Source organism: Pseudochaenichthys georgianus, chromosome 15 (genome assembly GCF_902827115.2).
Source record: "Pseudochaenichthys georgianus chromosome 15, fPseGeo1.2, whole genome shotgun sequence".
Taxonomy (NCBI): Eukaryota; Metazoa; Chordata; class Actinopteri; order Perciformes; family Channichthyidae; genus Pseudochaenichthys; species Pseudochaenichthys georgianus.
The window spans coordinates 32951752-32971478 of NC_047517.1; the positions used below are offsets into that span (position 1 = coordinate 32951752).

A 19727-nucleotide genomic window follows, 5' to 3' on the forward strand; every position below is an offset into this window, starting at 1 on the left:
CTTTTTTTCTCTAAATAAATGAGTAGGTAGATTTCCTGTTCTTACCGTTATGCTGACATTGGTTGAATGCAGAATTAGACATCTTTTTTTTTGTTATACCAGCGGCAGGTATTTTAATTGGCTAGTTTGGATGGAGTCATTTCGTTTCAACATGCAACATAAAGAGTCATTTGTGTATTGTGAAAATGGCACAAGAATGGACAAAAGAAGATGGCAATCTGTAACATACCGTTTTTATCAATCCATATTTAGACTTTTCTTTGTGTAAAAGTTACCATTGCCTCCCTCTACACAACATATCTATCAAAGTGCAAAAAAGGCAATGATAATAAGATAAACAATCACGTGAATGTGTGTGGGACGATGCCAGTCTATGAAAATGATTTTTTTACATAGTTATACAAGATATATCTCTATATGGGTTAATGAAAAACACACCTGCTTACACTACACTGATAAACATGAAGTGAGCGCACAATTCATTAACATCGCTAGCTACAAGAAATTTAAAAGCACATTTTTTTGGTTGAATGACAAGGCAATATGAGAAGTCTTTGTCTCCGACGTCAAACATAAAATAAGACAAAAAGGGATCGCTTTATGATGTCAGGATGTGGTGAACACCTGACGGAGGAAAACGTAAAGAAGATGTAGTCCAAAGCATTTAAAGTGCAGAGGTTAAAAACTGATTTACACCAGACTGGCACAGCGCGTTTAAAACACAGCAGAGATGAACAAAAATATACTTGAACAAAACATCTGTGGACAGTTCCTCCGTGTGTGTGTGTGTGTGTGTGTGTGTGTGTGTGTGTGTGTGTGTGTGTGTGTGTGTGTGTGTGTGTGTGTGTGTGTGTGTGTGTGTGTGTGTGTGTGTGTGTGTGTGTGTCCTTGCCCTCATGTCTTCTTTCAGACCGGCAGGTGGTGAGGCCAAGTGAGTTTTAACGTCTGAAATAAACAGCTACAAATTAAGAAGAGGGACTTGATCGTGGTTCTGTCCGAAAAGTTAAAAAGTGATAAAAATCCAGATGTTGGATGGAGGTCAGTCCGATGGGAGTCTTGTCTGTGACATGGGAACGTCTGGTGATAAAGCATTAAGAACAGACATGATGGTGTTGAGACAGGTAGTAGGCTGTGTGTGTGTGTGTGTGTGTGTGTGTGTGTGTGTGTGTGTGTGTGTGTGTGTGTGTGTGTGTGTGTGTGTGTGTGTGTGTGTGTGTGTGTGTGTTGCTCTGCGTTCTTTTTGTCTCCTCCCTTCGTCTAGAACAGCTGGATCATGGACTCCCGAGACTTGCCCACTCCGATCCACTTGACTGAGGAAACAGAGAAGCAGAGCAAGGTGTTGATTTGGGTTTTGTTGTTTTGCCACAGGTCACAAGTGTGTGTGTGCGTGTGCGTGTGCGTGTGTGTGTGTGTGTGTGTGTGTGTGTGTGTGTGTGTGTGTGTGTGGATTTACAGGATCAAGAAACCAGGTTACACAGGTTATCTGCGTATAAAAGGGGAGCCAGGATTCTTAATTCAAAAATCAACTAAAATAGCTTTTAGCTTTCAAAAGCAAGAGCAGGGTTGAAGATGCAACCAGTGTTTTCTCTGCCTACTCAGCTGCACCTTTCGAGACTTTGTGAACACACACAAGCCAGAGATAACATATCTGGAACATTCTACAGCTTCCTTTAAGTAAAAGCAACAATTTATATTCTTACTGCCTTCTGTAAATCGTTACCAGAAGAATTACAGGAGTCCGATTGTGGACACTTATTTCGACGTCTAGAGCCCACTTTGAGTTTATTCAAGTATTTGATGGACTTGTACTTATCACTTAAAACATCACTTTGTAATCATGTCTTCTTTCATCTCCCTCTCTTTGCGGTCACAGCAATGCTTTACCTGTCTGCAATCTTTTGTCATGCACATGCCTACATCAATAAGCACTCATTCAATAAGCAAACCCTTTTAATGTAGTTTGCCTTGTGATCCAGCAGAGGGCGATCCTGAAACTCACCATCAGCTTGACCTGTTGCACACCGTAATTACTGCTCATTTTCAAGTTTACATATTTGTATTTTGTGCATTTAATGTTCAAAAAGCTCTTTATTTTTCTCATACTGCCTGAACTGCAGCACCTCTTTTCACCCTCTGTCTGAAACCAGATGCACAAAACCTATATAACACACTACAGGAAAGGGACATAAAATACACACCGTTTTCACACACACATGTAAATATATCCAATATGTTTATATGACCCAATATGCATGTATGTTCATTTGAATTAATTTCTTAATTTTAAGTTATTTTATCATTTTAAATTGTATCTTTAATTGTATTAACCTGTGTGAATCTGTGCTGTCCTGTTTTTCATTCTTACCCGGTTGCTGTTAAACTATTGGATTTCCCCACGAGGATTAGTAAAGGTCCATCTTATCTCATCTCATCTCTTAAACCCCAAAAAGCATTAATAATTCTAACAAATGTGAAACCGTACCAGGCACTCCGACATGCTCCTCGATGAAGCCGACGTATTTCCGGGCGTTCTCAGGCAGATCCTTGAAGCTCCTCACTTGCGAGATGTCGCTCTTCCAGCCGGGCAGAGTCTCATACTGGACGTCCACATGCTGCAGCACCTCCTGATTGGCTGGCACAGAATCAATGAGAGGAGGAGGAGGAGTAATATCACACCATTAGCTTTACAGGAGACCGCAATCAAGCAGCTATGATAACAGATCAATATGTTGCTGCCTTGAAATGGAGCTCTCTATAAATAACAGTTCTGATGGGAAGAGGCGATGTTCGACAGATTCCACTGAACAAAGAGACACATCAACTTGTTCATGATGACATTAGTCAGATCTGATGTCAAATTTCATACACAGTGTCAGAAGGGATTTGTTATGTTTGGAGTCCAATGTTCAACCTTGTGTTTTTCAGCCTTATCTTAATTCTGTCAACTTTTTTTTCAATGTCTGCATGTGCACACGGCCCTGCAGTCTCATGCTCTTTTACTTAAACTGGTGGAGCGTCTTATCTGCTGATGAAATGGTGCAGCTTCAATTGACTAAGACAATGGGTTTCGTTGTTATAAGAACAAAGACACCAGACTTTTTTTAGGACCTTTCACAAAAACTAATTGAAGAGCAAATGTAAGATGTGAAATGTTAATGAGTAAGGCCCCTTCTTCCTCTCTGGATTTTAACTGGATTTGAACATTTACAGAAGCAGTAATCATTCACAAACCGGCTCACCTGGAAAAGTAGGTAGAGTTTGGTTGTCGACTTTGTACGATACACCCACTTTGATCTCTTCAAACATGTCAAGTATATCCAGTTTGGTGAGGGCTATACTGTCGAAGGGACAGAAGGAAACAGGAAGGTTATAAGACAAAGGAGCCGTTTACTTAACTTATTGGCATCTTGCCTTAAAATAAGTGAACAAGACCAATTTGTTCTCAGTTTTAACAAATCAAACAAAACTAGTGAAACTGTATTTAAAAGAAATATAGAAATATGTATTGCAAAAATACAGTTCTTTGATTATTGTTCACATTTACTCCTATGATTGTCTATTAAATGCTTTGTCAGAAACATTTCCATATTCATGGTAACAATCATAAAAATACAAAAATGAAAACAATGCACGGTGAACTCACGCGGTGAAGCCGTTAATCATGTGTGCATATTTGATGAGCACCAGATCCAGCCAACCACATCGCCTCTTCCTGCCCGTGGTCACGCCCACCTCCTTCCCACGAGTCTGCAGCAGCTCTCCGATCTCCTGAAAACAAAAAAAACAGCTGTTTTTGTTAATGTGACAATACTTAAATCAGATATTCTCACATATTTTACTTTACTTTAATTGCTTACTGCGATTTGTCCATATTGCCAAGCTATGTACTGTGCATGTCTAAGGCATCTGAGTTAAACTTAGTTGTAAACCGACTGCGGATATACTGTCCATCTTTGTAGGAAAAAGCCATTTAAATATCTAGTTTGCATCTGTATGGGTGATATGGTACTATGTTTTCTGTCGGTGATTGTGCCGTTATGTTAAATGTTTGTTGTTTGTTTTTCACGTATTGTGTCTTGATATTTGTGTATGTTGATGTTACACATGGAGCTGCTGTGATGCAAGTCATATTTTCAGACTTGATCTGACCAATAAAGTATTATCGTATCGTATAGTATTTGTGTATCCTCTCACATTGATCTGCTCTGAGGGGAACGCTCCGATGCCCACTCGGGTGGTGTACGCCTTGACTACCCCGTAAACCTCCCCCACGTTCTGGGGCGGCATCCCGAGGCCCGTGCACACGCCCCCCACCGTGCAGTTTGACGACGTCACGAACGGGTACGTCCCTGCAAGACACGAGGAGGGAAGGCTGGTCAAACTGAGATACAGGCTTAACAAACATGCAGCGGAAAGAAGTGGGAAGATTTGTGAAGACGAGAGGATTTCAAAGTCTGACAGTGTGGACAAACAAAAGTGAGACACAGTATATTTATATCACACTAGACATCACTCTGCACTCTGTGTTGCACTTCTGGTTAGAGGCTAACTGCATGTCGTTGTCTTAGTACTTATACTCTGTGCAAAGACAATAAAGTTGAATCTAATCTAAGAATCATTATTTACAGCCTTACTAATATATATATATATATATATTTATTTATTTTTTAAACAGTGCAACAAGAAATACAAAATATGTATTCATAATTATTCTTTGTCTTTCTTCAATTAGGTAGATAATGCTTCTCTCAATGTTTGACTACGTTTCCCATAATGCTTTTGGGTAATGTTCGCAAATTGTCATTGGGTAAATATTTTGTAAAAGCATCAACAGTCGACCCTGCAATATTGTCACAGTATCAATATCGAGTATTTGGTCAAAAATATTGCCCAGCCCTGAGGAAGGCTGGTCTTTAACATACCAGAAAAGTATATTTTGACAAATGCCGGTTCAGCTGGTTTGCATAAATCAAACCGATTAAAGGTGGGGTATGTCATTTATTTCAGAAACACTTTTTGTTATATTCCATGGAATGCTCTTAACATCCCGATAGCAATGAATACATTAAATGCTTTGACAATAAATACATACAAAAAATTCATCTGTGGAAGCCGTGGCGCTGTAAAAAGCACGACCAATCATCTGAGCCGGCCCGGCTAAAATAACTGGACGGCCTACCTGCCTGTCAGCCTTCCATCTGTGCACAAACTTATCTCGTGCCCTCATTGGTCATGTGTGTGTTCGTGTGTGTTGGGGGATCTTTCCCGGTTGTGTACTTTCAAATTGTAGCGCACTCGTGCTGGTTTCTCCATTCTTACCTACCCTACCTTTAAGTAAGCATTCACACCAGAGCTACACATCACACCCCATTGGACAAATACCTGTAGACAGACTTTCTGATTCATGACAAAATATATTACTAAAGTAACTGGATGGCCTACCTGCCTGTCAGCCTTCCATCGGGGCACAAACTTATCTCGTGCCCTCATTGGTCATGTGCGCGTTCGTGTGTGTTGGAGGAGGGGCTCTGTAAGGAAGTGGCAGATTTTCTCCGGTTGTGTATTTTCAAATTCTAGCGATCTCGAGCCAGTTTCTCAAACTTACCTACCCACCTTTAAGTGTTATTATTATTCAAAAGACAAACATTTTTTCATGTTTGTGTTTCTGCTGTGCATGTGATAGTATCTAATCATGAAATACAGTGTGGTCTTAAGTAGTCTTTATCTTCAGTAAAAGGACGTTTGTTTTGTCCTAAATTCTGAGTTTCTATGTTGCATTTTTCTATGGTTTTAATAACTTTTTTTTAATTGTATTATTCTTTAAGAGGTTGACTCTGAAACATACCCAAAAACTCAAAATGAAAAATAGCCTCTTGGGTTACTAGTGTATTTGTAGTAATGTGCACTGTGCTTGTTAAATAAACGATGACTGTGGTTCTGAGTGACCGAAGGACAGAGTGCTGATTCAGACGCCGTGGTGCTCATGCACAGTCAGGTGGCATTAAGTGGCTGAACTGTGAGCGTGCACGTGAAGCACGTCGCTGACAGTTAGTAAACTTACCATCATCCCGAGTGTGAGCTTCCAGCAGGCTTTTGTAAAGAGCACAAAGCTCAAGAGTTTCAGTATCAACGGGTCACTTTAGATGCACTGAACAGCGCTTAGCAGTTAGAAAACAACATTTACCCTTCAGAGAAAAAGGTTAGCACGAAGTATACACAAGTTAAAGGTCACCTATTATGCAAAATCATTTTTTTCATGTCTGTTATACATCAACATGTGTCCCCTCTGTGTAAAGACATTCTGAAAGTTTCAGGAAAAAAGATTCTCTCTCTTTTTGTCCTGATCCATTTCTCTGAAAATGAGCTGATCTGATTTTGGCCACTTTATGATGTCATAACAATGTTTTGGCTTGTGTAACTGTTACGGCTGCTGCCTTCCTGGTCGTCTTGATTGTGTTAAGCCAGGGGTGCCCAACCAGTCGATCGCGATCGACCGGTCGATCGCGGGGAGATTCCCAGTCGATCACGAGATGTGTCTAAAAATAGAACGACAATATTCTGTTTTATCGTTAATGTCCTATAACATAATGTTCCCGTGCCAGAATAATGCACTTGAACGCACCAAAGCTTTGTGATTGGCCAGCGTGACCCCATGTGTGGGGGCGTGGTTGGTGGGCAGTGGGCACTATTTCGCTGACGTTGTCCGTGGCAACAGGAGTGACAGTCCGCACACACACCAGACCGCAATTATGGCAGAAGCAAAAAAGCCCAAAATATATAATTTTCACTCCGAGTGGGAGGATGATTATTTTTGTATCTATTCCAATTCAAAGTCCATCTGTCTCGTCTGCAATGCGAGCGTGGCTTTATCGAAGAAGGGTAATTTAGGAGCGGCATTTCAAAACAGTGCACAAACGCTACGAGACGGAATTCCCTCCTAATTCTGCCCTACGCTCCCAAAAGGGGAGGGGCCTGAAAGGACGGCTCAATGCACAGCAGTCCATTTTCACCAGGCCCAACAACAAGAGCAAGGCTGCTCCAGAGCATCTTATCGTGTCAGTCACGTTCTTGCGAAACACATGAAGTCTTTCAAAGACGGCGAAGTTGTGAAAGAAGATTCCTGGAGGCTGCGACGCGCTTTTGGGGACAGTAAAAATAACAGAAGCATTTCAACAGGTTTTTGATATAATAAAAACTCAAGTTAGATACCGTTATTAATCAGCTGTAAGTTTTAGTTTGTTTGAACTTATTCATTATAATTATTGTACAAAATGGTATAAGAATGCAAACTTAAATTGATTATAGTCTATCATCAATTCAGGTTAAGAAACTAGTGTTGCTTGCATCCTATTTTAAAAAAGGCATTTCTTTTTATACTCGACTAAAATGCAACAAAAAAAGGGTTTGATTCTATTAATTTTGTCTTTTTTATTGTACTTTGGCAGCAGATTCCTGAGTAGCTTCAGATCTGAGTTGTCTTATTAGTAAGCCTCATTTGAATGGCAAAGAAAGGGTTCAGAGTCTTTTCTTTTTTCCCTGTGTCATGTGGCAGCACTGTTCAATGCTTCTTGAAAACATTACCCACTGTAGTTTGTGACGTGTGAATAAACTCCAACTCTGTATCAACAACACTGTTGTGTAACTTCAGTTAAATACTTGTATATGTGTAGATTAGAAAGAGGTAAGATAAAGGATATGCAGTATTTTATGGAGTATTAATCGTACAAAGGTCAGTTTTATACAAGTAGTGGGTATTTACCTAGTAGGCTGTCTGTAATGGCTACGCCTCTCTATTTGGACTGGTAGATCTCGGCAGACTGGTAACTTTAAAAGTAGCTCTCGGTTCAAAAAAGGTTGGGCACCCGTGTGTGAAGCTGTGGTATATGCAAATGAGCTGTGCGGTTGCCCTGACGTCATTGGCTGCCATCTCCTGGTCCGCCCCCTGAAGATTGTGATTGGAGCACGCAGGGCCCGCCGCACTCCAATCGCAGCGCACAGCCGGCTGGAGATGACTACAAAGCCTGGGGACAATCATCACTCTGGAGGCTCTGACATGTGGACAGACGCCTCTCGCTAGTGGCTAGTTTGTGTGTGAATGTGTTAAACAGTAGGTTAACTTGTGTGGTCCGTGTTGATCAGTATTATTGTGATTAGATGTGTCTTGATTAGTTTAGTGTTGTGTGATTGTTGTCCTTTGCCTCAGCTGTGTTTTCTTACAGCTTCCCTTCTTTAGACTGTACCACTTTGACAGTGAGGGTTTTAGTTACTATTTAGTTTATTATCTATTTCTTTGTATGTACACAGGCTCCTTTTTGTTAGAGTCCTTCCTTTGTTTGATTCTTAGTTAAGTCGGCGCCCTTTTGTTTGTTCAGGCTGTGTGCCTTCCATTTTGTTTCACCCTGTTATAATAAAGCCATTTATAATTATTACCAATGCCATTCTGTATTCGTATGTTGCTTTCCTCTACCCTAGAGGGGGACGTAACAGTAACCATTAGCCAATCAGCAACCAAGGTAACCCCCCCCCACCTTATCACCTGAATCTCCTCCTAGAGCACCATTGAGTTCTTTGTAACCAAATGTCTCTCAGAGGGGCGTGGGGAGGGGCTCCATATTTTCATCTAACGTAACAGACAGAGAATCAGCACTTTGGAAACAGGGCTGAAACAGAGGGGATTATGGGTAATGCTGCAATGATCTGTTTGGTGTTTCGAGTCAAACACTTCAGAGACATGTTTTGCATAATATCTGAGATATATATATATATATTATATATATTATATTGATGAAAAACAGTATAATAAGGGACCTTTAACACTAAGTTGTTAATCGTTGCACGTGCATACACACACACAGTGCTGTACTGACCGAAGTCGATGTCCAGCAGCGCTGCGTTGGCTCCTTCCACCAGGATGGTCTTGGGAGGGCCGTGCAGAGCCTCGTACATGTAGTGCACCCCGTCCCTCACCATGGGCTTCACCCGCGACACATACTCCTAAAAATCACACGTCATGTTAATGCAAGACGGACAAATGAAGGTATTGTGAAATAAATGTTAATTATTTATCTTTATTACCTTTAACCTGAGAAGCTCTCCCTCTATGTCAATCACTAGTGTGGGGTACATAGCCTTGTACTGGTGCGCCAACAGTTTATACCTGTAACAAGCAAAGTGTGTGATTCATTTGAACTGTTATAACGGTTACATAATGTTGCCATAGGATGGGAAACACAGGAAGGTCACCAACACCACATCCTGCCATTTTGTGTGCAGAACATTCCTCTCAACCCCAAGCCCCAGAAACTAAACGCTTATTATTTTGTGTGTCTGAAGAACCGATAAGGCACATTAACCAGTAATGTAAAATGTTATCTCTTTTATTGCTATACGATAAGGTGTTTATTTGAACTAGTCAGTGAAGTTCTGACCCAAAAGTTAGTCGGCCATCAAAGAGAATGACATTTTGGTGGAGGAAAGGAGGGGTAACAACAGACCACATTTTGGCCATGTTCAATCCTGCCTAAAATAAAAAAAGCAGAAGGCTCCAGAAAGAAATGGGCTTAACTTTTGATTTCAAAATTACAACATCAGGCCAGAAAACATGAACGAATTAGACAACTTTGTAATTTGAGAGCTTTATTTCCACTAAAGAAAATAAGGTAGGTTGCATGACAATTTTGCAACGTTTTAAAATCTGGTCTTGAAGAATTATCCTAAGTTGTGCAGTGTTTGAGTGTGTGTTAAGTCTTCAAACTTTTGATTTAGAACAATGAAACAGTCGTTTGTTTCGGTCTGAACACCCGCTTTGACTCGGGTTCTTTGAAAGAAATGATCAGAGTTTGAGTTTCTAAAAAAACATTCCTAGAAATAGTCCTTGAATTCAAACAAGCTTTGAAATGCAGGTAAGGTTTCTGCAGTTCCTCGGTTCATAAGAAACTCAGCTAAGGAAATGGACTGCAGAACTCACACCCTCATTTGACCTAAGATAGATCATAACTACACTGTAGCTCCCGGTATGCACACATGACAATAAAAGCATTGAAACTTGAATCATTGCCCAAGGTTTTTGTCGTTGACACAGTGCAGTTAAACTATGATACAGATGTCATCAAAACCCTGTCCGATTGGCTCAGACCTTTCAGAGAACGTGGTGAAGTCGGCCAGCAGGTCACAGATCCTCAGGCCGCTGCGAGCCGCCTTGGCCGAGTACACCGGACCAATCCCCTTCTTCGTTGTCCCGAGGCTTGACGGGGACGAAAGAGAGGAGGGAGGAGGGGGGGAAATAGTAGAAGCATTACCATGTGAGCTTAAAGGTCACCGATTATGCAAAATACACTTCTTCATGTCTCTCTACATCAACATGTGTCCCCTCTTCTTCATGTCTCTTCGACATCAACATGTGTCCCCTCTGTGTAAAGAGATTCTGAAAGTTTCAGGAAAAAAGATTCTCTCTCTTTTTGTCCCGATCCATTTATATAAAAACCTGGGCTGAAACAGAGGGGATTATGGGTAATGCTGCAATGATCTGTTTGGTGTTTGGAGCCAAACACTTCAGAGACATGTTCTGTATATCTGAAAGCTATAATATATTGATGAGAAAGAGTATAATCGGGGACCTTTAACACAACATTTAATCATGTTAGTCAGCACAACTGTTGTGAAACTCTTAATACTTTCAGTCATTATTGTGAAATCCACCGAGTGTATTTCGGAGCTTGTGAAGAGATAATTTAAGACGATACAGAATCTATGGTGGACCAGCCATGTGAGTGAAAATCTTTTTACTTGCAGTAAATCATAGATAACAAAATAATAGTCCAATGATGACACGACAAAAAGCAGAGTTTCCACCGTCATTAGGCTTTTTTCTGCATCTCTACATACTTGAGCAGACATCCGAGAGACACAACTCCAATACGATGTTAAAATAGAAACATTTAAATAAGACAAACTCTACAAGCAGCTCTTGTAACTCGGCCTAATATCTCGGCCTCCATTTGCTTATCCTACAAGCAAACTACAGCACTGAAATAGATCCTCTGTGGTTATCGCGTGTCATCATTAGCCGATGTTTAACATGCAGTATCCAATAACCAAAGCGACATTTACTTCTAAGTATAAATATAGTAAAAGTACTCCGCAGCTGTGGCTCATCAGTGTTAATATTCATGCTCAATGCATACAAAGCATTTCACTGGGAGCTGCTCCAGGTGCAGCTGTATCACTTTATATTAATTAGTTATGTAGTTACACAGATTTCAATTGATTGTTCATTTCATTTTCTTATCATAATGTACACAGACTTTAATTCTGGATATATAGTGACAGGTTTACATCTGCTTTTGTTTGAGTTAATGTTTCAAAATGTTCACTATGACTAGATGTATTCTTATTATGACTTTGTTTGTTTGTAGCATCAATACAGAACATTTCCCCTTTGTGTTCCCAGTGTTGATTTAAACTCAACAACGTGTGATCCGACTGTGACTTCTCGTGACTTGACGCGTGGAGATGTTTGAAATCCACCAGCCGGTCAGAGCAATCTGCTGAAAGCCTATAATGACCCTGCTATAAGGCACCCTGAGGAACATGCATCTACTCCCTCACACACACACAAACACACACAGAGAAACACACACACTTTCTGGTTGGTTGTTTGGGGCTTTGGTTCCTGAGCTGGTTAAGACAGTCCAGCTTTGAACAGGAATACACGGTATCTATTGAGCGTAATACTGTGAAGACTCACAACATACCATTCAGTAAGGTTCACTGCGCAGGCTAATTTATTATTATATAATCGTTTTACAAATAGTGTTTGTTGAATACCTGTTTTTGTCTTTAAATCAAAACTATATGAAATCCTCGTGGTATGCTTGCTAACAGGAAAAAATGTTAGAGTCTGGATGACACGCTGCTGTTTAGAAACACCACCTGCTGCAGGGCTGCTACGCTCTACCTGACCTCTGACCTTTCCTGGGAGTCCTGCAGGCAGAGCTGAGATAATGTGCACGTGTGCCACTGTGGAAAGACATTTCTGTACACATGGACGTGAAAATGACTGAAGGAGGACATGTCGTTTCTCTTAAATCTCACTTAAGAATTTCATGTATTATAGAGCAGGGGTTCCCAACCTTTTTTCCCAAGAGCCCCCCCAAATGACTCCTGTTGGAAGTTGCGCGCCCCCCCCCCCCCACACACACACACACACACAAAGGGGGGGGGGGGGGGGGGCGCAACAGCAGTAATTAAAGTTTAAAAGTCTCAAAAATGCTACGACTACTGTCACAAACTGGATGAATGTGAAGTATTGTGTTAAAGGAGGATGAAAGCGTAATTAAGGAGCACTATTGGAGTGACTTTAATGGTTATTGGACTCAGGATTAATTCATTTAGATTCCCGCTGTATGAAGAAATTAAAGGACGGCGCGGAAGTGGAAACAATTCACAAAGGGATTAAACTGTTTGAAACACATGCTCAAAGTAAACCGGATTTTGCCGATGTGTTTATGTGGATTCAAAAGTCGTAAATCTACAAAATGGAGGATACCGATCTGATCGGAGCAACTGTGACAAATAATCCAACTGAAACCGGCATGGACAATGACTATGTTTTAAAAATGCGCTTATCCAGAATAGCCTGATTTGGACACTTTACGGGCAGAAGAAACATTTCTTGCATTTCCCTCCTATACGGCATCAGCTCCACCTCCCTCAGTAGACTCCAGCGTGTTCAGAACGCAGCCGCCAGACTTCTCACCCACACTAAATCATGGCACCATATCACCCCGGTCCTCAAAGAACTACACTGGCTTCCCGTTACTCACCGCATCAATTACAAACTCCTGGTCCTTACCTATAAAGCCCTCCACCATCTAGCCCCCCCGTACCTCACTGACCTTCTCATCCCCTACCATCCTCCCCGGACCCTCAGATCCACCTCGGCCGGCCTGCTTTCCACCCCCACTGCCAATCTCCGGAGCTTTGGAGACAGAGCCTTCTCTGTGGCCGCCCCAAAACTCTGGAACTCCCTCCCTCAAGACCTCCGTGAGTCCGAGTCCCTCACTCTGTTCCAGTCCCGCCTCAAAACCCATCTTTTCACCTCTCTCTATCCGTAAAAACACCCCCCCACTAATTTTCGACCTCCTCCTGACTGCCACTGTGTTTTGTTTTGTCGTTTTTGTTGTTTTTTCTTAGTCTGTTGTCTACCTGCCCCAGTCTATCTACCCCCCCCCCCCCCCTCATATTGTAAAGCGTCTTTGGGTATTATAAAAGCGCTATATAAATCCAATTTATTATTATTATTATTCTATTAAAGAAAGAATTATACATTTCTGTCTTTTTATGTCTTTAGATACTAACTTGAATTGTTATTCAAATGAATTCCTCAATTATTTTTTATAATTTATTGTAATGTAGAGACAAGGCTTTTAGTGACAATCATGTATTGCTTTACAATTACATGTAAATGATACACGCCCCCCAGGTTAGGAACCACTGTTATAGAGGATAATTATATGTTAACATGGACAGGTATCTATATTGAGTGTTTCAACTTTGGCTGTTACGTTTTTTGTACTAAAATGACTGTAGCAGAATAGAGATATTTTCATAAATGGAGCTTAATTATCATTCGCTCACACTCTGTAAGGTTGGTATCCAAGAACCAACCTGTTGTTTTAATTGAGAATGCAAACAAAACGCAAACTACGGCTGATGCTATTAACTTAGAACATAGCATACATCACATTTAACAAATACATTTGGACAATTCTATGTTAATTGTGAAGCCTTAGTGTATAATGTGTGGATCACTGTTGCTCTGTCAACAATAAAAAGGTACAAATCTAAAATCATCCAGACAAAAGAAATGGATCTTACTTAAATTCACATCAGAGGAAAGATGAAATAAATGCTTTAACGATTCAAACGACAACAAAAAGCATGGTGTATGTGTGTGTGTGTGTGTGTGTGTGTGTGTGTGTGTGTGTGTGTGTGTGTGTGTGTGTGTGTGTGTGTAACTATTTTTAAAGCGACAGGTTTCTTACTTCTTGCCTGCTTGCTCTTGTCTTTGCTGTTCCTGAACACTGTCAACAGCTTGATGGAAGTCAAACACTGCAGAGGAGGAAGAAAGGGCACACACACTTCACACACTCCTCAGAGTTGACAGGGCTCACACTTCCACACACACCTTTTTGCATGCAAACGTCATTCACACAGAGGACTCACCAATGTGTGCTCTGTCAGAGATGATCAGCCTCTTCTCCCAGTCTTTTAGACCTGCAGACACACACACACACACACACACACACACACACACACACACACACACACACACACACACACACACACACACACACACACACACACACACACACACACACACACACACACACACACACACACACACACACACACACACACACACACACACACACACACACACACACACACACACACACACACACACACACACACACACACACACACACACACACACACACACACACACACACACACACACACGTTGAGTCTCCAAACGCTAAAAGGCACACTTTTGTTTTGTAACTTTTTCATTTAAAAACAACTCACCTTTTCCTTTGCGCTCGTTTTTTTCTGCCTCTTCAAACAGGCCTGGCAGGTGGATCACGACACCGTTGCCTGAGGTTAAAATAAATAAACTGTTAAGTTCAGTCTCTGTTTGAAGAGAGCTAGATGAAACTGACTCTCCTTGGGACAGTGCAACACTTAGAAATATCTGGTTGATATTCTGGGCTCTCTCAATGAAAACATCCTCCCCTCTGTCATGAACCTTGGAGTGACTTTCGATAGCGCTTTTAAATTTGATAAGCAGGTCAGCAGCGTAGTAAAATCCTGCTTTTTTTTTTTTTTTTTTTTTTTTAAATAAGACAATTGGCAAAGACCAAGTCGTTTTTATCTTTAAAAGACCTAGAAAGGGTCATTAATGCCTTTGTTACCTCGAGACTGGACTATTGCAACGCTCTGTATGCGGGTATGGACCAGGCCTCAATTAGACGCCTGCAGCTAGTCCAGAACGCAGCTGCACGTCTTCTGACTGGCCACAAAAAGCGTGTCCACATCACCCCAATTCTGGCCTCATACACTGGCTTCCAATTTTAAAATCCTTTTATTTGTTTTCAAAGCCCTAAATGGGCTACACCCCAGCCAGAGCTTTAAGGTCTGCTGACCAGCTGCTGCTGATAGTGCCCAAGACCAGGCTCAAAACCTGAGGGCACCGAGCCTTCGCAGCAGCGGGCCCCAGGCTCTGGAACACTCTGCCCCTCCATGTGAGGTCGGCCCAGACACTAGGGTTTTAAATCCTCACCCAAGACACACTTCTTCTCTCTGGCCTTCTAGTCAGAGCGGAGTATGACACCTGACTATTCCCTGTGTTTTTGTTTTTTATATTTCTGTTGTATATTATTGTCTTTTATTGTGATTGTAGTAAATTGTATTACAGCACTTTGGCTCGACCAAAAATCGCTTTTAAATGTGCTATATGTATACAACTTGATTTGATTTGAGAAATGATCAATGCTCCTTTGTTCTTCTGTGTAACCGAGAAATAAATAAGTTTGTCTGTAAGCACTATCAAGTAACACCAATAATACTAAATAATGTGTTGTTGCTGCAGTACTCTGTTTTAAAAGAAAACCAAGTGGAGTTATCAATTGCTTTATAAAAACTAAATCCTTTCGCAACTTTAAATGGACAGCAGTGAGAATATCACTTGCATTTTTAACATGAACAGCTGGCAAAAAGTGGAGACTTCTATAGAAACAAAAAATAAATATGGCTTTCATTGAATTAGTTTTTTGTACTATTGGTCCCATATCTGTTTGTGGGGCAAGTGCTCAAGAACACACCAGACACAGTGAGCTGAAAGACTTTCTGAGTGAGTGTGCCAGCATAACGCATTAATGTAGAGAGAAGAAAGAGCATTAATGTGATTGGATATTGACGGATCATACAGCTCCACAGAGTAAGAGTGCAGATCAGATGCAGTTTTTCTTTGGGGGGGGGGGCTGGAGGCCAAGAAGTAAGAGCAAGACACCATTAGCTAATGAAGTTACTGCAGATGAGTGGCTGTGGTGCAGTCTGGCTCTGATCCAACACCACTCTCACTGAAGCAGCATCAACATGGAGCTCCTGCTGCGCGGCTAAAAGCAGTCGATCAATTCATTGAGAAAACAGCCAGGAAAAATGCCCTTGGAACGAGAGTCCGTGGGTTATATGTGTACGAGCAAAGCTTTTACTCGGTCACTTGCATCCTTCTCTTATTGTATTTATTTGACATGTATATATAGTTCACTTCTCCTTTCCATTACTTGCACATTTGTCACTTGCAACACCCTCTGCCATCCGGGACTTAAGATTTGTATTGCCATAACTAAACTGTAGCTACTGTGCATTTGACAATAACGCCTTTGAATCTTTGAAACCGCAAGTCCTTCCTTCCTGTAGCGGTCAGACTATATAACCACCACAGCCCCTAGTAGACCCCCACACACACACACACAACATCACAGAACATAACACCCCTTGTTGTTAAATACCAACTATGTGCCATATGTGCAATGTATATATATATATATATATATATATATAAATGCCGTTAATTACTGTGCAACATATACCTGGCTGCTAAATCTTCAGAACTGTTACAGATGCTTCTTTAATATTTTCTTTATGAATTCTTCTTAGTTAACATTAAGCTGGCTTTGGCTCTTTTCTGCTGTAACAAATGTACATTCCCCCTCTGTGGGACGAATAAAGGTATTAGGATTCTGATTGAAGGGTGTGTGCACGTCAGTAAGTGTGTGTAGATCTAACCAATGCTGAGAGTGAATTGAAGTCTGCATTTGTGTGCGTTACACACCAATGAAGGCGGTGACCTTGGGGTTGATGATGCCGCTGGGCAGGAGGTGGAAGTCGTACTCCACCGAGTCCACCACCACTGTGTGTCCTGCGTTGTTGCCGCCCTGCAGACGAGACAGAGAGCGGTGAGACAAACAGAAACTCAGAGACACCTAATGGACGCTCTGAAACGTTGTTTAGCTGGGCTGAAAGGCAGGCCGAATAGTTTGGCGAGTAGCAACAAGCATCACATACACACACTCGCCTCCGTTTGTTAGTGTGTGGGATGCTCTGTGCGGTTGCTTGGAGACTTCTGCTCACGATGCATTCAGATCTCGAGTGACATTCTCACTAAATGTCAGTAAAATGGACTGTTGTTATTGTGGATGAAGTGTTATGTAATAATGTTTTGGGACTAGGGCTGCAACAAACGACTAATTTGATAATCGATTAATCTATCGATTAATGAAACGATTAATCGATTATTCGGATCGTTAAGGTTTTAACTGTACTACTACTTATATCGATACTGCTTATCGATCCGGTCCTTTTAACGATAGTATTAACGGTTATTTTGACAAGAAATAAGGTAAACTAACTAAACAAATTGTGAACAAAACTAACATCGCTTTTTATTTTAATTAAATGCATAATATTTCACATCAAAAGAAACAACAATGTTTTAACAAATCGTATTAAATAATGTGATGACAGAACTGTAAACAGAATAGCTGAAACTTTAACAAAATAAATAACTCAGTTACCTCTAATCATTAACCCATGTTTTTATAACTGAGTTAACTCTGTGTGTTGCTGCTAGCATACATAACACCTGACGTGGAAACGTTCCTCGTGGACGGGGCTACAGAGCTGCTAGAAAGACAGTGGAACCCGGTGCATTTCTCCGTCTGGATGTGGAGCACTTTTGCTAAATGTTTAGACAAATTGCTCGTGTTACCGCCCTTACATGCTAAACTCTTATTGCACTTTTGGTAACGAGCATTGTCCACATCGAGACGGCTAAAGTTTAACCATACCTCGGAGCGCGTTCTCTCCGCCATCTCCTCCGTGTGTGTGTGTTGCATGCATGTAGCCACTGCGTGTGTGTGTGTAAACTGCCCCGCCCCCTCGCAAGCAGGCGGGGGAGAGATCTCTCGTCTGAATTGGGAAGATCGAAAATACATTATAGACGCATTTTGTAGTCATATTGCATATTAGAAACGGAGTTGGTGACACTAAGACTGCGATATAACGTTTATGTAGCAATAATACATATGACATATGTTTTAAATGTTTCCTGTACCGATAAAAAAGAGCGATAACGTTGGAGCTTAACGGGGTGTAGAACACATGTGATGACGTCACCAACGAATCGACGACTGAATTAGTTGCCAACTAATTTGGTAATCGATTTTAATCGATTAAGTCGATTAGTTGTTGCACCCCTATTTGGGACCAACATCAAGATCCTTAAAGACTTGCTGCTCTTACATCAGAAACAAACGGCAGTTCTTAAACTGCACCCTTTAAAGCCACCAGTCGCCATCAAAGTCGAACGAACATGAGAACATGTGCTGTTTGGCAACCCTCTGACACACTATACAGCCTTTTTTTGGCACAGATCAAGTCCAATCATAAAACCAGGGCCACAGCCTTGACAGTCAATAGGCCACAAGATAATTTCTCTATTCTTAACCTAATCCTTTTTCTAGTAGTACTGCATGTTAAATTCTACGCTTTTAACGATGTTAACATATTGTAATTAGCCTTTTTCCACCAAATAGCTGGTCATGAGATCCACATTTCTCCAAGTAATTTTCTTGGCTATTTTCCTCTTAAAGTTATTAAGAGAACATATTATGTTCTTTTTCAGGTTCATAATTGTATTTTGTGACATTATTTTTTTCATAATGCCTGTGATGCCGCACCTCTTTTCACCTTCTGTCTGTTCTGATTGGGCAGCTGGCCGGCCCTTAGCCTATCACGTAAAATGTGTTGGAGAGCTAGCCAATAGAACCATAGTAATTAATAATAATTCCTTACATTTATTATAGCACTTTTCCAGATGCTCAAAGCGCTTTACAAATACACATTACACATATCATACATGCAATGGTCATGTACTGTGGACAATACCCACAGGAGCAAATCCGGGTGAAGTGTCTTGCCCAAGGACACAACGGCCTGACGCGGTGGCGGCAGGAGCGGGTTTCGAACTGGAGTTCCCCAGCACCCCCCTTGATCTGATGATCAGATGCACAGACCACTGCGCCACCCGTCCCAAGAAGAACGAATAGTGATGTCACTAGCCGCTTTCTCACCAAGTACTTTGCCGTACTTAGTTCCCAGCACTTAGTTCCCAGCACTTAGTTCCCCCATGGATCAGAGCCGATCGCGTTCACACCGGAATAAGTTCCCTGAGGGAAGATTACGCAAATGAAGCCGCTGACGTCACTTCTTCTTCTTCTGCTTTGGGTTTACTGGCAGGCCGCAAACAACTTCACGGCATATACTGCCACCCGGAGTCCCCGGCCGGAAGTCCCCGGAGTTGGGGAAGGCTTCAGTAGAAGCTGCTGGGAGTCCCAGCAGCTTCTACTGAAGCCCTCCGATTAAAACGCCAGAACGCCGACACCTCCTCATCTCCACCGCTCCCATGTTTTTTTTTTTGTGTTGCCATAAGTTAGTCTCTCTTCGTTGGTGCGCGGGGCTAATGCTAATGCTAATAATGCTAATGCCAGCAAATACAATGGCGGCTTCAAAAAACTGTTTAGAGTTTTACGGGGCGTGGTTTGCAATTCGCCCAGCCAATCAGAAATTGGAACTTTTTTCTCCCCAGGAAAGTACCACCTCTC

The 19727-nt window shown here is 41.5% G+C and overlaps 1 protein-coding gene across 1 annotated transcript in view; it reads right to left on the reverse strand.

Moving 5' to 3' along the window:
* Window positions 1-214: 214 nt before the first annotated feature.
* Window positions 215-19727, reverse strand: part of adss2 (adenylosuccinate synthase 2) — a 28732-nt gene continuing 9219 nt past the window's right edge. Inside the window, exons 2-13 of the mRNA XM_034101111.2 lie at window positions 16898-17000; window positions 14590-14658; window positions 14227-14277; window positions 14046-14112; window positions 10136-10243; window positions 9076-9157; window positions 8868-8994; window positions 4195-4349; window positions 3644-3768; window positions 3240-3337; window positions 2483-2632; window positions 215-1310 (exon numbers count right to left, since the gene is read on the reverse strand). Coding sequence (XP_033957002.1) covers window positions 1258-1310; window positions 2483-2632; window positions 3240-3337; window positions 3644-3768; window positions 4195-4349; window positions 8868-8994; window positions 9076-9157; window positions 10136-10243; window positions 14046-14112; window positions 14227-14277; window positions 14590-14658; window positions 16898-17000 — 1188 coding nt within the window. The 3' untranslated portion in view covers window positions 215-1257. The remainder of the gene's footprint in view (window positions 1311-2482; window positions 2633-3239; window positions 3338-3643; window positions 3769-4194; window positions 4350-8867; window positions 8995-9075; window positions 9158-10135; window positions 10244-14045; window positions 14113-14226; window positions 14278-14589; window positions 14659-16897; window positions 17001-19727) is intronic.